This window comes from Artibeus jamaicensis, unplaced genomic scaffold (genome assembly GCF_021234435.1).
Source record: "Artibeus jamaicensis isolate MK-2021 breed Jamaican fruit bat unplaced genomic scaffold, CSHL_Jam_final contig_718, whole genome shotgun sequence".
NCBI lineage: Eukaryota > Metazoa > Chordata > Mammalia > Chiroptera > Phyllostomidae > Artibeus > Artibeus jamaicensis.
This window is the reverse complement of record NW_026521936.1, coordinates 3327049-3344163: the sequence shown is the minus strand read 5'-3', so window position 1 is coordinate 3344163 and position 17115 is coordinate 3327049. Positions and strand designations below refer to the sequence as shown.

Genomic DNA, 17115 nt, shown 5'->3' with positions numbered 1-17115 from the left:
GCCCCGCCCACCTTCCATAATCCCGAGTTTCTCAATGCAGGGCCTCCTGTTAGCATTTTGAGTGGGGTGCTTCTCTGGGGTCTGTTCCATCCACTCTAGGGACTAAGTACCCCAGCCCCGTCCACTGAACGTCCATTGTGACCACAGGAACAGCCTGCATCTGTGTGGAATGCAGCACACCCATGCTAAGAGCTACCTCCCGGGGCAGGGACACAGTGGCAGCACCCAGGAGGGCAGGACAATGTCTAAGCAGCAGTTTCCGGGTCAGGGGAAAACCATATCTGGTTATCGAGGACAACAGAAGGGATATGAGGTCTGGGGAGGAAGGGTCCAAACGCCAAGGCAGATCTGGGGCGAAGGGACTGAGCATGGGAGGGACAGCCGTCCAAAGAACAGTGTGGCTCAGAGCCGGGAGGCCTGAGGAGGAGCACAGTGTTTTTCACCCGAACCCGCAGCATCTCTGGAAAAGGAAGGACTGGCCAAGGAAAAGCTGCCCCACCTCAAGCTCAGACTGTCTCGGGCTCTAGCTCTTCTCTCCGCCTGCCGGCCACCAGCTTCTCGCCACCTCGGTCCTCCCTGAGCAAAGACCCCGCCTCTCACTGCAGACTGAGGACACCTGCCAGGTAGGCGCCAGGCCACTCTGTCCCCTTCTAGGCGCTCCATCCCCACACGACAAGCTGGGCTGAGACACCAGCCACATGTGCGTGCACAAGGTCCTGCCCTCACTGTCACCTGCCTCGAGAGATGGTCCTGGGACCACTGATGCCACCTGTCAGCATGAGGCCACCTGGCCCCGTTCCGACCTCCAAATCATCATCGGGGCTGTGCATCGGCTGCTGCCCCAATGCCATGGGGCAGCATTTCCTCCACAGGACGCAGCCAGAGAGCGGAACCCCCAACGCCTTCCCCAGGGTGCACCACAGCAGCCCCCACTGTTCCGGGAAGAAAAGGCAACGCTCCCCCCGTGCCCCCGCCCCACCTCAGCAGCCCCCTCACCTGTGCCCCCGCCCAGCTGCGTGTTACTCCGCTCGGAGGCCAGCCCGTTGGCCCGGGGACTGGTGCCTGGGGCTGTGGCTGGCGTGGCTCGGGGCAGGCGCTTCCCTGGCACTTTCACCGTCGTCCGCAGCAGGTCAATCTCCTTGCCGTGGATGTTCTGCATGTAATCCTAGGGCCGTGTGGGTGAGACAGACGGTTCGTCAGGACAGGTCATCCGCACAGTCTCTAGTACTGCCCCTCTCAGCGCCCAGGTCTGACTCCGCTGAGCTGCCTGGGGCGGCGTAGGGAGGGCACGCCCAAGTTCAAAGGTTTTTTTCATTTTTATTATTTATTTTTAGAGAGGGGAAGGGAGGAAGGAAGAGGAGAAAAACATAAGTGTGTGGTTGCCTCACACATGCCCCCTGCTGGAGACCTGGCCCGCAACCCGGGTGTGTGCCCTGACTGGGAATCGAACCGGCAGCAACCCTTTGGTTCGGAGGCCAGCACTCAGTCCACTGAACCACACCAGCCAGGGCAGAGAGCTCAAGTTTAAGAGCAGGACTGCGAGGCCCACAGAATATCCCCAAGTCTGGATTACACCTAGGTCTACACGCTGACCACATGCAGCTCGGGGGCACTCAGCCAGGAGCAGGTTGAGTCAGGGAAAAGAGAAGGGTCTGGAACTAGGAGCTGCGTGAGGCTCGGGCCTCCCTTAGGGGACATGGCTCAGGACACAACACACTGGCCAGGTGCTGGACAGGAAGGGACTTAGGGAGAGAGGGCCCAAGCAGCAGAGAGGAGGTGACTCCACGGGTGTGGGCGGCTGGGTTCCCCGGGCCCTAGGTCGCTGGTCCCTCAGCACGTCAGCCCGTCTGCAGAATCGCGTGCCCCGTCGCTTCAGCATGGAGAGCCTGGCCCGTCCTCGGAACAGGGCCTAACAGTAAACATTTGTTCAACAGTTACGGGGAAGCCTCTGATTGCTTTTGCTGTTCTGAGGAATTATGAGACAGGCTTTATGGCGTCAAAGGTACCAGTGGGTCAGGGTAGCCTGTCCACAGTCAGTAACAGCACCACCGTTACCGCCATCACGCCCCCTTCCCACTCGGGGCCAGGCCGTCACCGTACCACAGCTGTGTGTCTCTACTGCGCATGTCATCTCACGCATGTATCCTTCACACCACCCACTCTACAGATGATACAACTGAGGCTTTCAAAGCTGAAGCTGCCCACAGTCACTCAGGCGGAAGGCGGTGGAGCCGGGTTCAGGCGCGGGCTTTTCCGACTCGTGAGGCTGTGCGCCGAAGGCCGACTCCTTCCACCGTGCCTGCCAGTCGGCACCAGAGAGACCAGAGTGGGAGCTGCCTGGTGCTCTGACCCTACTGCCCCCGCCGTTGCCACTTTGGCCTGAGCGCCCCACAGAGGCTTGGCCACTGGGGCGGCAGAGCGGAGCCACACCCCTGCCCCTGGGTCCCCCCCGGCCCGGCTTTCCCCACTGCGCTGGTCTCTCCTTCCAGACACGAACTCCACTCTCCCCCACACCCCTTCCTGCCGGAGGCCCTGAGAGCAGAGGCCGGGCCCACAGAACCCCATGGATTAGATGCCGAGTCACCCCCCGTGCTCCAGGGCACCTCTGCGGCATTTTGGGTCCGGATGGCGTCCCCAAGCAGCAGCACAGCACCATCTCAGACGCAGCCTCGTGTCCTTACAGGCCGAGCCTGCTACCTGTACCCACTCGGGCGCACTGGGCTTCCTGTCACCCTGGCGCTCTGCCACCTTCACACCTGTTAGCTTCAGGAAAGAGTGACAGTGTCCTCTGCTTATAAAAGCAGATGGACATGCTGCCTCTGGGAACGCGCTGCCATCACTCTGGGAATGACCGAGAGGACATCAAGTGGAAAGGGGTCACCTGGTCCCTGCAGACTGCGGACGTCTGCCAGGTGGGCCCCAGGCAGCTCCGGCCCCTTCTAGCCCCTCCCTCCCACGGGGCAGTTGGGCTGAGAGGAGGAGCGAGAAGTGGAAACAGCACCCAACGTCAGCCTCCCTCCTGCACCTCCTCATGAGGCTGGATGTCACTAAGGATGGGGACCAGTGGGAGGACCATGGGGAGGCAGGGGTGCCACCAAGGCCAGCACGTTGGCCCCACCACCCAAGTCCAGCTCCAGGGAGGCCTGGCTGCGCCTGTGGTCGCCTTATATTCTCCAAGCAGCTGACACCCTCAGGGGCAGATGGGCCTCCCTTCAGAAGGGCCGGAGGGGTCTGGCCAGCCGAGGGAGAAAGAGCTCCCAGAAGTGGGTGTCCAAAGAGACACCCGCCCTTCCCTGCCACCGCCTAGACCGCTGTGAGGACCGTGCCAGGTGCCTGGCCTCCGGCACACACTGCTCTAAGGGTGTTTGCTTCATGCCTCAGAACCAGAGAAGAATGTCACTGAGATGTCCCTGAGCAGTCTCCACCCACAGGAACGCCCCTTGGGCACCCTTTGCACCCAGCTCTGCTGAGAGCAGCCAGGCCTCTGTCTCCAGCGCTGATCCCTCCCACGGTGGCAGGGATGGAAACGAACCCAGGAGCCCTTCTGCTGCCTGCCCAGTGCCCATCACCTCTGTCCCTTCTCCCACAAACTCAGCCTACTCCGCCCAGTCACCGCTGGCCCGCTGGTCCCGCTCTCAGGCCAGCGTCCCACGTGTGACTTCACTGTCTCTGCCCTCCCCACCTCAAGCCCCGACGCCCCACTGACCCAGCTTCAGTACACACCTACCCCAAGTCCCTGTACGTACTCGTCTTGGGTCCCTGCACACAACCACCAACAGCTGGCTGGGCCAAAGCCCAACTGCCGTCCCTCTCCTTGGGGAGGGACTTGGGCTGCTCTAGTTCACAAGGAGGTCACAGCAGCTGCCAGTTTTCAGGACCCATGACAGCCCTGGGATGACTGGGCTGGGACATGGCAGGGAAAGCTGACCCGACGCCAAGAGCTACACAGAGGGACCCCACTCGGGGCCAAGGAGCCAGACCCGGACAGAAGGGGAAGGACTGGCCCTGCTGGCACCTCTGACCTGGCAGACACAGGCTCTCTGCCGCGTGCCCAGTGCCAGGCCAGGTCCAGGGCCACGCCGCCAAGACACGGAGTCCAGCCCCGAGGAGCGTGGCGAGGAGCGCGAGGAGCGGCGGCAGCGGCGTTTCCCTCCGTCAGCAGAACGGGGAGCGGCGGCGGCAGTGGCGGCTGCTCCGGAGAGCGGTCACCACGGCTGCCTTTATTACCCACCATCAAACAGCAATTTCTTCCCCAGCCTCCTCGCTAATTACCCAGCCAGCGTTCTCATCTCGTTTTATTACTGGAATTAACAACGAGTTCAGAGCGTGGAAAGCTATTAAGATGTGTGATTAAGCCACATTCAATTAGTTTCTACAAACAATTTAATTGATGTTGCAGATAGAATTAACAGAAGGTGATTGTGCGAATGGCTCCGCTGGCTGCAAAATGGGGGAGGCTGTGGCGGGCTCTCTTGGGCCAGGCGAGAACCGGGCGCGAGGCCTGCCCACCGGCCCTTCCCCCGCCAGCCCCGCCAGCCCCTCCAGCCCGGCCGACCTCCATCGGCCAGTGAGTCACCGGCAGGTGAGTCTCAGGCAAGAGCCGTCGACCCAGGCAGGCCGAGAGTTCTGTGCACACCGCTGGAGTTCCCAAGAGTCCTTCCACTGCTTGGCACCCGAAAGGGGCGGCTCACCAGGAGGCAGATTGCCTGCTCACTGCGGGCACGTGAGAAGCTTACTGCTCAAGTTGGAAAAGGAGAGATGGAGGCAGGTAAGCCAGCAACACCTGAGCCCAGCCGCAAGCAAGGAAGAAAAGCAAGACGCACGTGGGGAGTCCCAAGGGAAGCAGCCTCTGCGAGGAGCCCACTCAGCCCCGTTCACACAGCCGCACGTGGGGGGCCCTTGGCCTCGCCTTCCTGTGGCCTCCTCCATTACCGCGGTTCAGAATCTGGTCCGTGTCTCCTGAATGAGACGAAGCATCTACAGGGCACGTGTGCCTAACACCACCGTCTGCGTGTGCCAATTCCTCCTGGCATCCAGTATGTGGGAAGGACATGCACTGTGACCCCAGAGCCAAAGGGCAGACAGTGAGAAGAGCTGACAGGCGGGGAGCCCTGGTGCTCAAAGGAGCTGCCCACTCAACCTCGTCCTGCACCCAGGAGAGTGAGAGCGGGCCCGGCCGGCCAGCTGGGGCCTGAGCCAGCCACCTGTGAGCCTGTCCCAGGCTCCCGAACACACAGAGCAACACACAGTTCAGAGAGCGTGGTGCTGAAGGGGCTTGGGGGCTCGCAGGAGCCCAGACACCCAGCCCGGCCCACCTCCCTGAGTGACAGGAAGTCTGGGCAACGCATGCCCCCGGTGCTAACTCTCCAGCGACTTTCTCAGCCCCCCAAGTGCAGTGGTGTGAACCGAGGCACTCCTGGCGAGTGCAGAAAACTCCAGGGACTGCTCAGAGCCAGCCCCGGGCCAGGTGACTTTGATGGCCCAGTCTTTGTTGCCTTGGCTCGGCAGCCTGCTAAGTCTGTGTGAAGACAGCACTCTGTCCCGCCTTCACCGCCCCCCAACCCAAACCCAAACTCGGAACCAAAGCTGCACCTCCTCCCGTGTCTGAGACCCCCATCCCCGCCCCTCCCCTCCCCCGGCCCTCCCCACAATCCGGGGCCTGGGGACAAGAACAGAGGGCGGAGTGCAGCGCCCACCAAAGGCAACACAAAGAAGGAAGGAAGGAAGCAAAGGGGAAAGGCTACGGCCCCGCCCCAACCCCACACACGGGAAGCTTCAGAAACACCACTTTCAGCTCAGCGGCAAGATGGTGCCTCCACAAAGAGCAGGTGGCTCCTGCCAGGGGCTGGGGGGCGGCTAGGACGAGCCGGTGGGGGCTCAGCCCCAGCCTGGGCGTGGGCACAGTGCCCCCAGGCCCTTCTCGGTTGGGGGACCCTGCGGTTCCAATGCCTGTCTGGGACAGACTGTACCCACAGGCTGCCCCCGACTTGGAGACACCTGTGCCTCTGTGTCAGCGCTTTTCCTAGGAACCTGCGCCTCTCATGGTGTCACTGCCTCAGCAGTGGGACCAGGTCTGAGTGTCAGGCGGAGGCCGGAGTTGGGGAGAGGACAGCGCTCGGGAAGCCCTCATACTAAGTATCCAAGGTCACCCGAGTGTGGCCCCTCCAACTGCCAGGTATCCCAGCACAGCTCCCACCCTGTGGAATAAGGGAGGCCAGGAGCAGACAGTCTAACCAGTACTGTGCCCTAGGCCGAGGGGAACAAGGGTCGGTGCCCAAGGAATCAAATACGGGCCAAGCTGGGCGCTGGCCGGGCTGGAAAGCGGCTGCCTGCGGCTCCCCCCAGGCCAGGCTTCCTCTGCGTGTGCAGGGCAGGGCTGACTGGGTGGCACCCTCAGCACCTCGTCTGGCCAGGACCGTGGACCCCAGCACCTCTGGGCTGGGGCCTCCTGGACGCCTTGTGTGGATTCAAAGGCAGGCAAGGGGCCCTCTGAGGCAGGCCCTGGGCCTCTGGGCCGGGGGTGGGGCTGGCCCACGTGCTGTGCTTGAGGGGCTTCACAGGAGAACTCATTAGCCCCACAGTGGGGTGGTGACAGAGATGAATTCTGGTGACAGCTGTGTGCTGGAGCCACGCAGTGAGGGGAGGGGGGGAAGGAAGGGTCGGGGAGCCTCACTCCACAACCACTGCAAACCCCCCACCCCAGCCAAAGGCCAGGCACCCACCACATCGCCACCCCACTCTCCTCCTCCCTAGGGGGCCCATCCAAGTCCCCGCGCCATTCTCCACAGACCCGGTGTCACTGCCCCCCAGCTCTCCAGCATCCCAGGCCCAGGGTGCCCCCACCAGCCTGACTGCCCTGAAGACACCTGGCTGGCACCATCAGCGCCCCCAGCTGTAGCAGTTCTGGGTACGTGGGACCCACTAAGCTCTTCAAACAGGCAGGACACAGGACGTAGAGCCCGACTGCCCACACCAGCCTAGCCCGGGTCACCGTCCCGGAGGGAGAGTTCTCTCCAGCAGGCGTGGCCACGATCAGAGCTTGAGTGTGACGTTCAGCCCGGGCCTGGGTCTTGGGGTCTGTGTAGTTCCCAAGCCACCAAAGTGCGGTCCTTCCTCAGCTCAAGTGAGAGTCCACTTGAGCTCACTGAGATCTGCTCCCCTTCCGCCCCGGAGTCAGCCCCTCCGCTCTGTCCCTGTTGCCTCTGCCCTCGGCCTCCCCCAGGGCCGGCCCTGGCCCCAGACTCACGTGCAGGCTGGGGTGGTAGGTGAGCAGACCATTGTCACAGAGCGTCACGTACTTCTTCTTCCACTCCTTGTTCAGGGACTTGCCGCTCCGCTTCAGCAGGATGCCCTGCGGACAGAGGCTGGATCAGGGACCGGTGCCAACCCCCAGGGCCGCCTCGCCAGGGGCTGTCTTCCTCCCCTTCCTCCTGCCTGGGCCTCTCCAGGTGCACAGAGACCTCAGGAGGGCCCTGGCCCTCTACCCCCAACGATGGCCCTAGATGAGGGCAGAAAATCCCCTCACTGTCCCCAGAATGCCCAACTCCACAAGGTAGACAGCGGGGACCCCCGGCCACTGAGTCCAGCAACCAGACTTCCCCTGTGGCCTGGGGATGGATTAGAGCTCACGAGAGCAGTAACGGTGGTGTGTTTTGTTCGTGGATGCCCTCGGCACTGTGACAGTGCCTGGAACACACCAGACACCCAGGAAACAGCCAGGGTGGGGAGCAGCCAGCCAGGACTGGCTGAAAGACGGAAGACAAAACTCGACCATACCCAGGGACAGCCTTTGCTGCCTTCCTCCAGTGACGGCCCCTGAAGACACCCTCCCCTGCCTCTGACTCTCTCCCTCAAACAGACTGCGAGAGAGCGCGGGTGAGGACAAAAGCTGCACTTGGGGGGACAAGGATGGCCATGATGGTATACAGGTGGCAGACCCCGCAGGACCAGCATTCCCTCCCAACTGCCCCCTCGGGACGGCTGAGACCATGCTCCTGCAGATGCCAGGACAAAACTGCATGGGGACAGCCACACAGAGCCACAGACTGGGGGCAAACAGGGACGGATTAGGGCTCACATCGGCTGGGAGAGCAGGGAAGCACCCTGAGTCCATCCCGGTGAGTGTCAGAAAGGAGGAGACACTGTAACAGCTTCTACTCCAGGAAGCGAGGGCCCTGCCCTAAGATAGAAAACTAGGGATTAAGAGATTCAGGTGTGATGATTTCACTTAAAGGGAAATCTAACAAAAGAAAGTAGACTAAGCCCTGGCTGATGTGGCTCAGTGGCTTGCGCGTCAGCCTATAAACTGAAAGGTCGCCAGTTCAATTCCCAGTCACCGCACATGCCTGGGTTGATGGGCCAGGTCCCCGGCTGGGGATGTGTGAGAGGCAACCAATTATTTCTCACACATTGATGTTTCCCTCTCTTTCTCCCTCCCTTCCCCTCTTTCTAAAAACAAGTAAAATCTTGAAAAAAAATAAACGAACAAACTTAGAGATACAGAGAACAAATTAGTGCTTACCAGGTGGGTGGACGTTGGAGGGAATGGATGAAAAAGATGAGGTGGTTCATAAAAACAGTCACAGAGATGTAAAAATGTAGCATAGGAAACATGGTCAATAATGGTATAATTACACGTGGTATATACTTGTCAGGTATATAAATACCTAACAGCTGTGCTATACACCTGAAAACCATTCAGGGTCCAGCAGAAGGCTTGCTGGAGTGGGGTCGGTAGGACACGCGAATTCTCGCGTGAGACGGACAGCAATTCGAACGTTTCACCTCCTGAAATGTCATATGGTGTGCCTGAGTGTGATATTGCTACATCACAGAATTACATACCTGTGATTTTGTAATAAAAGGGGCATTATTTGTGCTGAGCCCTGAATATTACTGAATTTCAGCTGTAACTGAAAAAAAAATGTTTTTTTAAAGACATTTATACCCTGGCCAGGTAGCCCAGTGGGTTAGAACGTTGTCCTGATATTACAGGATTGCGGGTTCGATCCCTGGTCAGGGCACATACAGGAACCAACCAATGAATGCATGGATAGGTGGGACAAAATGATGGGTGTGCCTCTCTCTAAAAAATCAATAAATTACAAGAAACAGAGAGGCTCAGGCATGAGAAGGTGGGTGGCTGTGGCCTGAGGTGGCGATGGGCCCAGATTCCATCACACCTTCCCTCCAAGTTCAAAAGGAGGCTCAGAGCAAGGAGATTAGCCAACAGGTCGTTTGGGATTTCCCGCCCCATCTCCCCCTTCCCCAGGCAGGCACCCAGGTGGCTGTAAGAGCCCTCCACACCTGCCTCCCATCTTTCTCCCACCTTTCGATAGAGTTCACATCCTTGCTACCCCTTCTTCCTCCCTCCCTCCTCTCCTCCTGCCGCCCCACGTGAACCCACCTGAGAACGGGTGTGGGGGACTGTCATTCTGAGGACCCGTCCATGTCCTGGCCCCTCATCAGCCTGAGAGATTCTACCATCACAGGGAGCTTCTGGGTGCGGCACCTACCCCTCACAGGCCAGGAATGGCTGCCTGGGGCCCCTCCCATAAGCGAGGCCGAGACACGCCCCAGGTGCGCCAGGAAATGGCCTCCGCTCCCCCGCAGCTCCGCATCTGCCCCCCCCACCTCCCCCTCCACGGGGGATGCCACAGTGGCCTCCGCTCTCAAACCCTTAGATTCACCAGGCCCTCCCTCCTGGGTCCTGCCCCGATTCCTTCAGGAGAAAGGGAAGCCAGGCTCACCTCCCCCTTCTGCCACCAACTAGTCTTTATCATCCAACAACTCGTGTCCGTGGGCCTCAGTGTCCGGTCTCACCGAGGGCAGTCCTGCCCCGGGGGGGGGGGGAGCAGGGCACTTTCCTGCCCCAAGCCCGCCCTCTTCACCTGGGCTGGGGGGAGAGGAAGGGCGGTGGTGCGCCGAGGAGCCCGCAACCCGGGCCTAGGAGCAACGCGTGGCTGAGCTCGCGGAGAGGCGGGGCAGAGCGGCCCCACCACCGCCCATTCCCCGCCCCCTGGCCGCTCGGCGCTGGGAGGACGGAGGCCACGCTGGGCCAGAAGGGCCGGCCTGCTGGGCCAGAAGGGCCGGCCTGCCGGCCCGAGCCTGGCGCGCACCGGGCGTTCCAAGTAGGGAGAAGGAGCTCCGGGGGTTCCCGCTCCCTCCCCGGCCGGCCGGCTGCGCACGGCGGAGCAGGAAGCAATCTGGGGCGGAATGGGAGCGGTGCGGAGGCGACAGCCCCCAGAGGACCCGTTCCCGCCGCCGCCTCCCTCCCAGCTCCGCCAGCCGGCTTAATTGCGGAGTCCGGATTGATTGGGAATGCAAATGGCAACTGAAATGCAATCTCCACTCCCAGCAGGAGCAGGGGGGAGGGGAAGGAGCGGCGTCGGCAGAACGGGACACCAGGCGGGAGAAGGGTGGACGGCCCTGGGCAGAGGGAGGTGGGACCAGAAGGAATGGCCACGGGCTGGGAGAAGCCAATGCCCCTGAGTCATGATCCCTTGGTGTTCCGGCCTGAGGTTCCTGCCTGCAGCGGGCAGGGAGACCCAGGGCCCAGGACTGTGCTGAGCTTCTGCCCGCAGTATCCTTCCCAGTGTACTCAGGAGCCCTGAAGGTTAGCGACCTGCAGCACCCAGGCGACCTAGCTGACTGCCCCTGGCCCAGCCCAGAGCCACAGGTGCCCCTGCACTGGGCTTCCGCTCCCACAGCTCCTGCCTCCGTCCACACGGGGGATCAGGCAACGGATACATCACCCAGACGCAAGACCGGGCACCTCTACGCCAGATGGGGAGGGTTTGGGGATACCCTTTTTATTAACGGTTTTCATGTGCGCACGCACTCCGGAAACACCTGTCCCCCAGGCAGGGAGAGACAGTCCTCTCTGTGAGCACATCCACCCCACCTACCAACAGCCATCCCCGACCCCACTAGGAGGTGGTGGGTTTGCTCAGTCCCAGAGACAGGTGATTGATCAGGCACCAATCAACAGGTGTGTGGGAACCAATGGGAGACTGGCTGCTGCCGCTGTGCTCAGGTCTCTTGCTCAGCCCCCCCCCACCCACCCCCGTCCGCACCCTGGCCCAGCTAGAGCTGAGCCTGCCAGACAGGAGTGTGGGGACGTCTCGGGGAGGGCTGAAGCAGAAACAAAGGACGCAGAGCCACTCGGTGTCCCCATTCTGCCTCCTGGGACCTGACAGGTGTGTTAGGCTGTCCATTCTAAGTGGACCTTCACCCATGAGCTCCAGTCACACTGCTCATGGGGCCCAGCCCCAGCCTGACCACAGCTGGGCCCGGGCCACACCAATCTCTGGGGTTCTGGTCAGAACCTGACACGTCCTCCCCCAGCTCCCAAGAAGGTCTTTGCCAAGCCCAGCATCCTGTGGGCACAGCACACTGACCACCGGGCCACAGACCCAGCCTCACGGGCACCTCAGCCCGCTGCCTCCTGCCCAAGGTCCAGGGGACACCTCCTGGCGCTGCCCTTGCCCAGCCAGCAATTCGAGAGCCCTGCCCGGCACACCACCACCTCTGCACACGGGCGCCCCCATCCTTCAATGTCTTCTCCCACAAGGGGACCCACATCGCGAGGCCTGGGGGCATCCGAGTCACCAGTCGCCAGCCCTGCCAAGCAGTGACTCGGACAGGAATCCGGGAGAGACACCTGGACCAAATTTTTTCTTTACAAATAAACAGAGGCTTACAGGGATGAGGCTGTCACAGAACCCAGGGGAAGACCAGCCCTCGGTCTGCCCATCAGCGGGTACTCAGGGTTCTCTTGCGAATTCTCTTCCTGTTCTGGGCCAGACAGCCCAGACCCAGCACTCTGGCAGAGCAGGTCTCCCCTCCAGGTCTCCCGAGAGCGCCGGAGGACAGCGGGCGGCTCTCTGCTGCCCCCTGGTGGTGGAGAAGCAGTACAGGCAAAGCCAGGAGAGCAGGACGCTCCCGTCGCCCAACTAAACGGGCAATAACCACTCTGACCACCCTTCCCAGAGTCTCCTCCTTCCTGGCAGAACCTCAGACCTGACAGGAGGGGCGCCCGCTGCTGCCACCAAGACCCCTGTCACAGAGGCTCAGAAAAGAAGCATCCTCTAGCATTTCCAGGGCCTTATCGGCTCCTCTCCCTCAGCAGGGGAGAAGGGGGTGCTGACCTGTTTAATGGGGATGGCCCGGCCACTGCCGATGCTGTCCACCTTGCACTCAGCAGCCTTTTTCTCCCGGTCCAAGTCGGCACCCTTCCGAGACTGAAAGAGAAAAGAAGAGGCATGTTAAAGGGGCCCAGGGCCGGTGCAGGGACAGCTGCCCACCTGCAATCCCCAGCCCACCCACCCTCCCTCGGCCTGGACAGGCCCTAGCAACAGGGCAGGGCCGGGGCGGCGGGACCGGGAAGGAACGGAGACCGAGAGTATTCCAATGGGTTTATTCTTACACACGGCACCATACAGAGCAGCACAGGTCACTGAGCTGGGACGGCCCCTTACAAAAGAGCAAGGACACGAAATACCAAGGGCGTGAGAGGCGCGCAGCCCAAGGGGCTGGGGTGTAAGAGAAGGCAAGGGGCCAGGAGAGGTGGACAGTGGGACTGAGGGACGGCTGGGAGCACAGGGCACGACAACCAGGGACAGCCAAGTCCAGAAGTGCGCGGGCAGTGGCCCGCCTGCGGCACAGACACCACATGGCACGTTGCGCCGAGCTCATCGGCGTGGCCCGAGGGGCACAGTGGATGGAGAGAGAGAGGAGAGAGGCCAGGAAAGGCCCCGAGCCCCTGCCAGGCTCCTGGGGCAGAGCCGCCCCAGTGCGGATCCTAGGAAACGGGGAGGCCAAGAGGGGGAAAGGCAAGCGCGAGGCGGTGCTGGCGTCCAGAGCGGAGCAGGAACGCAGAAGTCCATGCAGGAAGGAGCAGAGGAGGGGAGGGGCGGGAAAGCTCCCCCAGGAGTAGCTGGGCCACGGGCGCTCGGACGCCCCGCCCCTCTGGGCCTCGTTGCCGGGCAGGCGTGGGGCCGAGCTCCCTTCTTGTCCATGCAGCGAGCCTGGCGCAGCGTCCAGCCGGGCCTGGTCCCCGGCAGCCCCCGGCCTTGGGCTCCAGCTTCCTAGCCTTCCCTGGGGGTGGGGGTTAGTGACAAAGGTTCCCGTGGGTCTCTGGAGTGGGGAGCACGGCGGCCGCGTCTCATCTGAGAGCAGTCCCAGGGCCCGGCCCGCCTCCGGCCCCGCACAGGGGACAGTGTCCAGAGGTGCTGTGTGTCACCACCTGGTCTTCTAATTTGGAAGGAGTTGGAAAGGCCTTTTTGTTGATGAAAAGTTGGAAACAGTGGCACATATCTGCAAATATCGAAAGAATAAAGATTTTGGCAAGTTATACTCAAGCCCCGCATAAGTTGGTCAGCACTGGTGAGGGCAGAGCCCCAGGTGCCTGGGGAGAGGCAGCAGTGAGGTGAAGAGGAAGAGGAGGAGGAGGAGGAGGAGGAGGCAGAGGAGGTGGCAGGGCGGCCGGCAGGCCATCTCAGCCGGTGGGGAATATTCGGGCGCCACATCCCTCCTGTGCACCCAGGCTGCCAGGAGCTGGGGGCACAGGGAGGGGGCAAAGGGCTACAGCACTGGGGGGGGACCTCAGCCGAGGAGCCGGGAGCACTGGGCCCAGGGTCCCAGCCCGCAGCTCCGCCGGCAGCGCCTGCCCCAGGTCTCCACTGGACACCACAGCCTCTGCCCCTCCGAGCTGGGGAGGACGGTGGGTAGGACTGCCACTGCAGGGAGGGGTCGGGTGCAGCCTGCCCCAGGCAGACTTGGGAGCCAAAAGGCCCCCCATCACCAGAGGATCCCCGGGAACCCCCAGGGCAGGAAACGCAGCAAGAGTGGCAACAAAACAGGTGCATGACGTCATGGGGGTGGCTGGGGATGTCCACAGCCGTGTCGGTGGGGGGGCCACAAGGGCGCCATCCCCAGAGCAGGCGCGGCTCTACCGGGCAGGCGATGAGGGGGATGGGGCGGCCCCACCAGCGAGGAGGGGAGGGGAGGGGAGGTCCCCAGATGCACCCTTAGAGACGGGAGACATGTCTTGAGGCCGCCTTGGGGACAATGGCGCACGTGAGGTCACCATGGAAATAATGGAAGGGAAAAATAAGGTCGCCACCGGGAAGATGGAGCGGATGGAAGGGGCCGCGGGAGGACAGCGGGAGGACGCAGCACAGCGCGGCAGGCAGCGGAGGGCTCGAGGCGGGGAGTGCGTAGGGGCCGCGGCGAGGAGGCCGGGAGCTGAGCGTGGCGCGGAAGGAGGAGGACAGCGTGTCCAGAGGGTGAGGGACAAGCAGCAGAGGAAGGTGGGGGGTTAAGAATGGTGTCGAGGGAGCAGGTGCGGTCACCGCAAACATGGGCACCCAAGGGCTCGGCGGCAGCGGCGGCAGCGGCAGCGGAAGCAGCAGGTGCGGGTATAAGCAGGCAGCCCAAGGCCCTGTGAGTCTCAAGGGGCGTGAACAGAAAGAAATGAGAAGCTTCTAGGCATGGTTGGGGACTGGGAAGTGCAAGGCGTGGCAGCAGCTGTCAGCAGAAAGAGGGTCGGTCAGCATGGACAGGGAGGGGACGCGTGGCAGGCACAGGGGACGGAAGCAGGCAGACCGGGCAGAAGTGTGCCGGGCGGGGCAGAGGCGCGAATGACTGGGCGAGGCCTGGGGACGCTGGATCTGCTGGGCTGGTCCCTGAGAGCCTGGCCGGGGCCTGGCCGGGAGGGCAGGACACAAGGCCAGGCCGAGAGCCCGGCCTGGCCGCCCACAAGAGGCACATGGAGTGACGCAGAAGGACAGGGCGGTCTCCTGAGAACACACGCGGCAGCTCACCCACCTGTGACCCAAGATCCTGGAATGGTCCAGCCAAGTCCCAGCTGGAGGGGGAGCATTGGGGGTGGACACTGTGTCAGAGGCCAGATGCTGGGCATGACAGGCGGGAGGCTCAGGACACCTAAGGGCTCAGGGGCGGGGCCCCGAGCGGTGGGCGGCACATGGGCCCCTGTGAGGTCTACAGCAAAGGGGGAGAACTGGCCTAGGGGGCTTGAGGGCGGGGTGGCAAGGCACAGGCCGCAGGCCTGGAGAAGGTGTCTAATGCTTTACTAGACCGACCCCAGCAGGGGGAGGAAGCGTGGGGTAACGGGAAAGAGTAGAATGTGGACGGGGAGCCTGGGCCCTGGTTCCCCCTCTGCTGCTAGCGCTTTGTGTCGGTGCACGACTTCGATATGACAGGAGTCGGGGCGGCGAGGGCAGATGCCTCCAAAGATCCCTCAAAGCCCTGGCTGGAAGCCCTGGGGCGTGGGGGGGCAGGTGGGCCGTGTGGATGTGCTGAGGGCCGCGGCGGTGGGCCCGGGGGAACCGTCTGGAAGGGCCTGGCTGTGGGCCCGGGCACCAGGAGAGCCTCCTGAGCTGGGTGTCTGTGTGGACGAAGAGCGTGGCTGGCTCTGCTCCTGGCTGGACCCTGCCTGCAGGGGAGAGGCGGCTGCTCAGTGGGGGGCGGGCACGGGCACATACCGTGAAGATGTTGGAACGCCGCTTGGACTGCTTGCGGATGGGTGTGGGGGTGGAGGAGGCGGCGATGGTCTCGATGCGCAGCTCCCGCTGGCTGACGCTGGGGGTGGAGGGGACTGAGGACGAGTAGTCGCCGAAGGCGCTGCCGCCGCCATTCGTGGCCTAAGGACAGAGAGGGCTACTGAGGGCGGCTCGGGGGTGGGGTGCAGAGCAGGCAGCAGGTGGGGTTCCCTGGCCTGGGGCTCACGGAGCAGCAGAGGGGCCACTGGCTCCCAAAGACGGGGCTGAGGGGACAGGCAGCAAGGCCTAGAGGCCGGTGCAGTTCAGGGGTCACTGCACGGGGCTGCCAATGGTGCTCACCAGGGAGCTCATCAGAGGCAATGGCCAGCAAGTCAGAATCAGCGGCAGAAGCTGGACGACTGTGGGGTCTTGGCTAACAGGTGAGTGTGGCATGGGGCAGTCTGGCTGGGTGCCCCAAAGTCAGTGACGTATGTCAAGGATGCAGGAGGCTGGTGCAGGGCTCAGGGGCTGGGGAGGGTGAGGTTAGCCAGTGAGGCCTGTGTGTGACGGGGGAAGGGACGTGGCACAGCTGAGGCTGAGCAGAGAGCAGAGCTCTGTCCGCTATCAGAGGCGGTGACGGATAGGGACTGAGCTGGCCGAGGAAGGGAAGACAGGATGGTGGGGTGGGGAGAGTGCACGCCAGTGCCCGACCCGGGGCTGGGAACACACACGCAGACCCTAACCTGCACAAGGGGCGAAGGGGCTGTGCCCCGGCAGCAAAAGAAGACCTGTGTCTAAGTCCCTCCTCTTCTTCTCCACCTGGGACACTTATAGGGCAAACCTGGCTGCCTTCTAAAATGCTAAGGGGAGGCATCTCTGAAAAAGCAGCAAGACTGTCGACAGGACGCGATGGCCAGGGCAGGCCCTTGGCAGAAGTAAAGGGGTGGCTGTTTGCCAGGCCACGCCATCGGGCCCCCCTGGGACAGCCCCGGGCTTCCTACAGAGCAGGGGACAGAAAGGAGGACCGCACTTCTAGAAGGACGCTCCGGTCCGTGTCCTGAAAAATAGCCAGGCGCTAGGCCAGGAACTGGAGGGGTGTCCAAGTGGAATTATGGGGGCAATGCTGGCAGGACCAGGCTCAGAGGCACCCCGATACCCCACACAGCACAAAAGCCCCTGGTCCCCTGGAGGCAAGCGTTGCCCTTCTGAATGCAAACACTGACCATGAGAAGGGCCTACCCACACTTCCCTGTTTTGCCAGGGGCTGGTCCCCTGCAGGCCTCCAAGAATGCCCCTGTGCCTCCTGGGTCCCCTCCATGGGCAGCGGCTCCTGACACAGCCCGGCCAGCACTGACCAGAGCAAATGTTCTGCCGCCTCAGCTGCAGGGGCTGCAGGGTGAGGGGGGGCGAGCGGGGTGGGCACTAGCAAGAAGTCACCACAGGGCTGCAGATGAGGCCAGGCCAGCCGCACAGGCTGCATGAAACTCGAGCCAGGGCTTTCAAACCGTCCGCGCGGTGGGAGACCAGATGAGGGGGCACACGCAGGCAGACAGACAGTATGGTGAGGCAGGGCTGAGGTGAGGCGGGCGCGCGGGGAGCGGGGAGGCGGGCC

At 62.6% G+C, this 17115-nt stretch overlaps 1 protein-coding gene across 8 annotated transcripts in view; it reads right to left on the bottom strand.

Moving 5' to 3' along the window:
* Window positions 1-17115, bottom strand: part of AGAP3 (ArfGAP with GTPase domain, ankyrin repeat and PH domain 3) — a 49458-nt gene that overhangs the window by 8493 nt on the left and 23850 nt on the right. For 5 of the 8 annotated variants that reach the window (XM_053671846.1, XM_037131888.2, XM_037131887.2 and 2 more), the window contains exons 8-11: window positions 15507-15665; window positions 12150-12242; window positions 7247-7351; window positions 997-1165 (exon numbers count right to left, since the gene is read on the bottom strand). In XM_053671846.1, coding sequence (XP_053527821.1) covers window positions 997-1165; window positions 7247-7351; window positions 12150-12242; window positions 15507-15665 — 526 coding nt within the window. Of the gene's footprint in view, window positions 1-996; window positions 1166-7246; window positions 7352-12149; window positions 12243-12403; window positions 13318-15506; window positions 15666-17115 lie in introns of those variants that run through there. The other 3 variants (XM_037131884.2, XM_037131883.2, XM_037131886.2) reach the window with 2 other exon arrangements.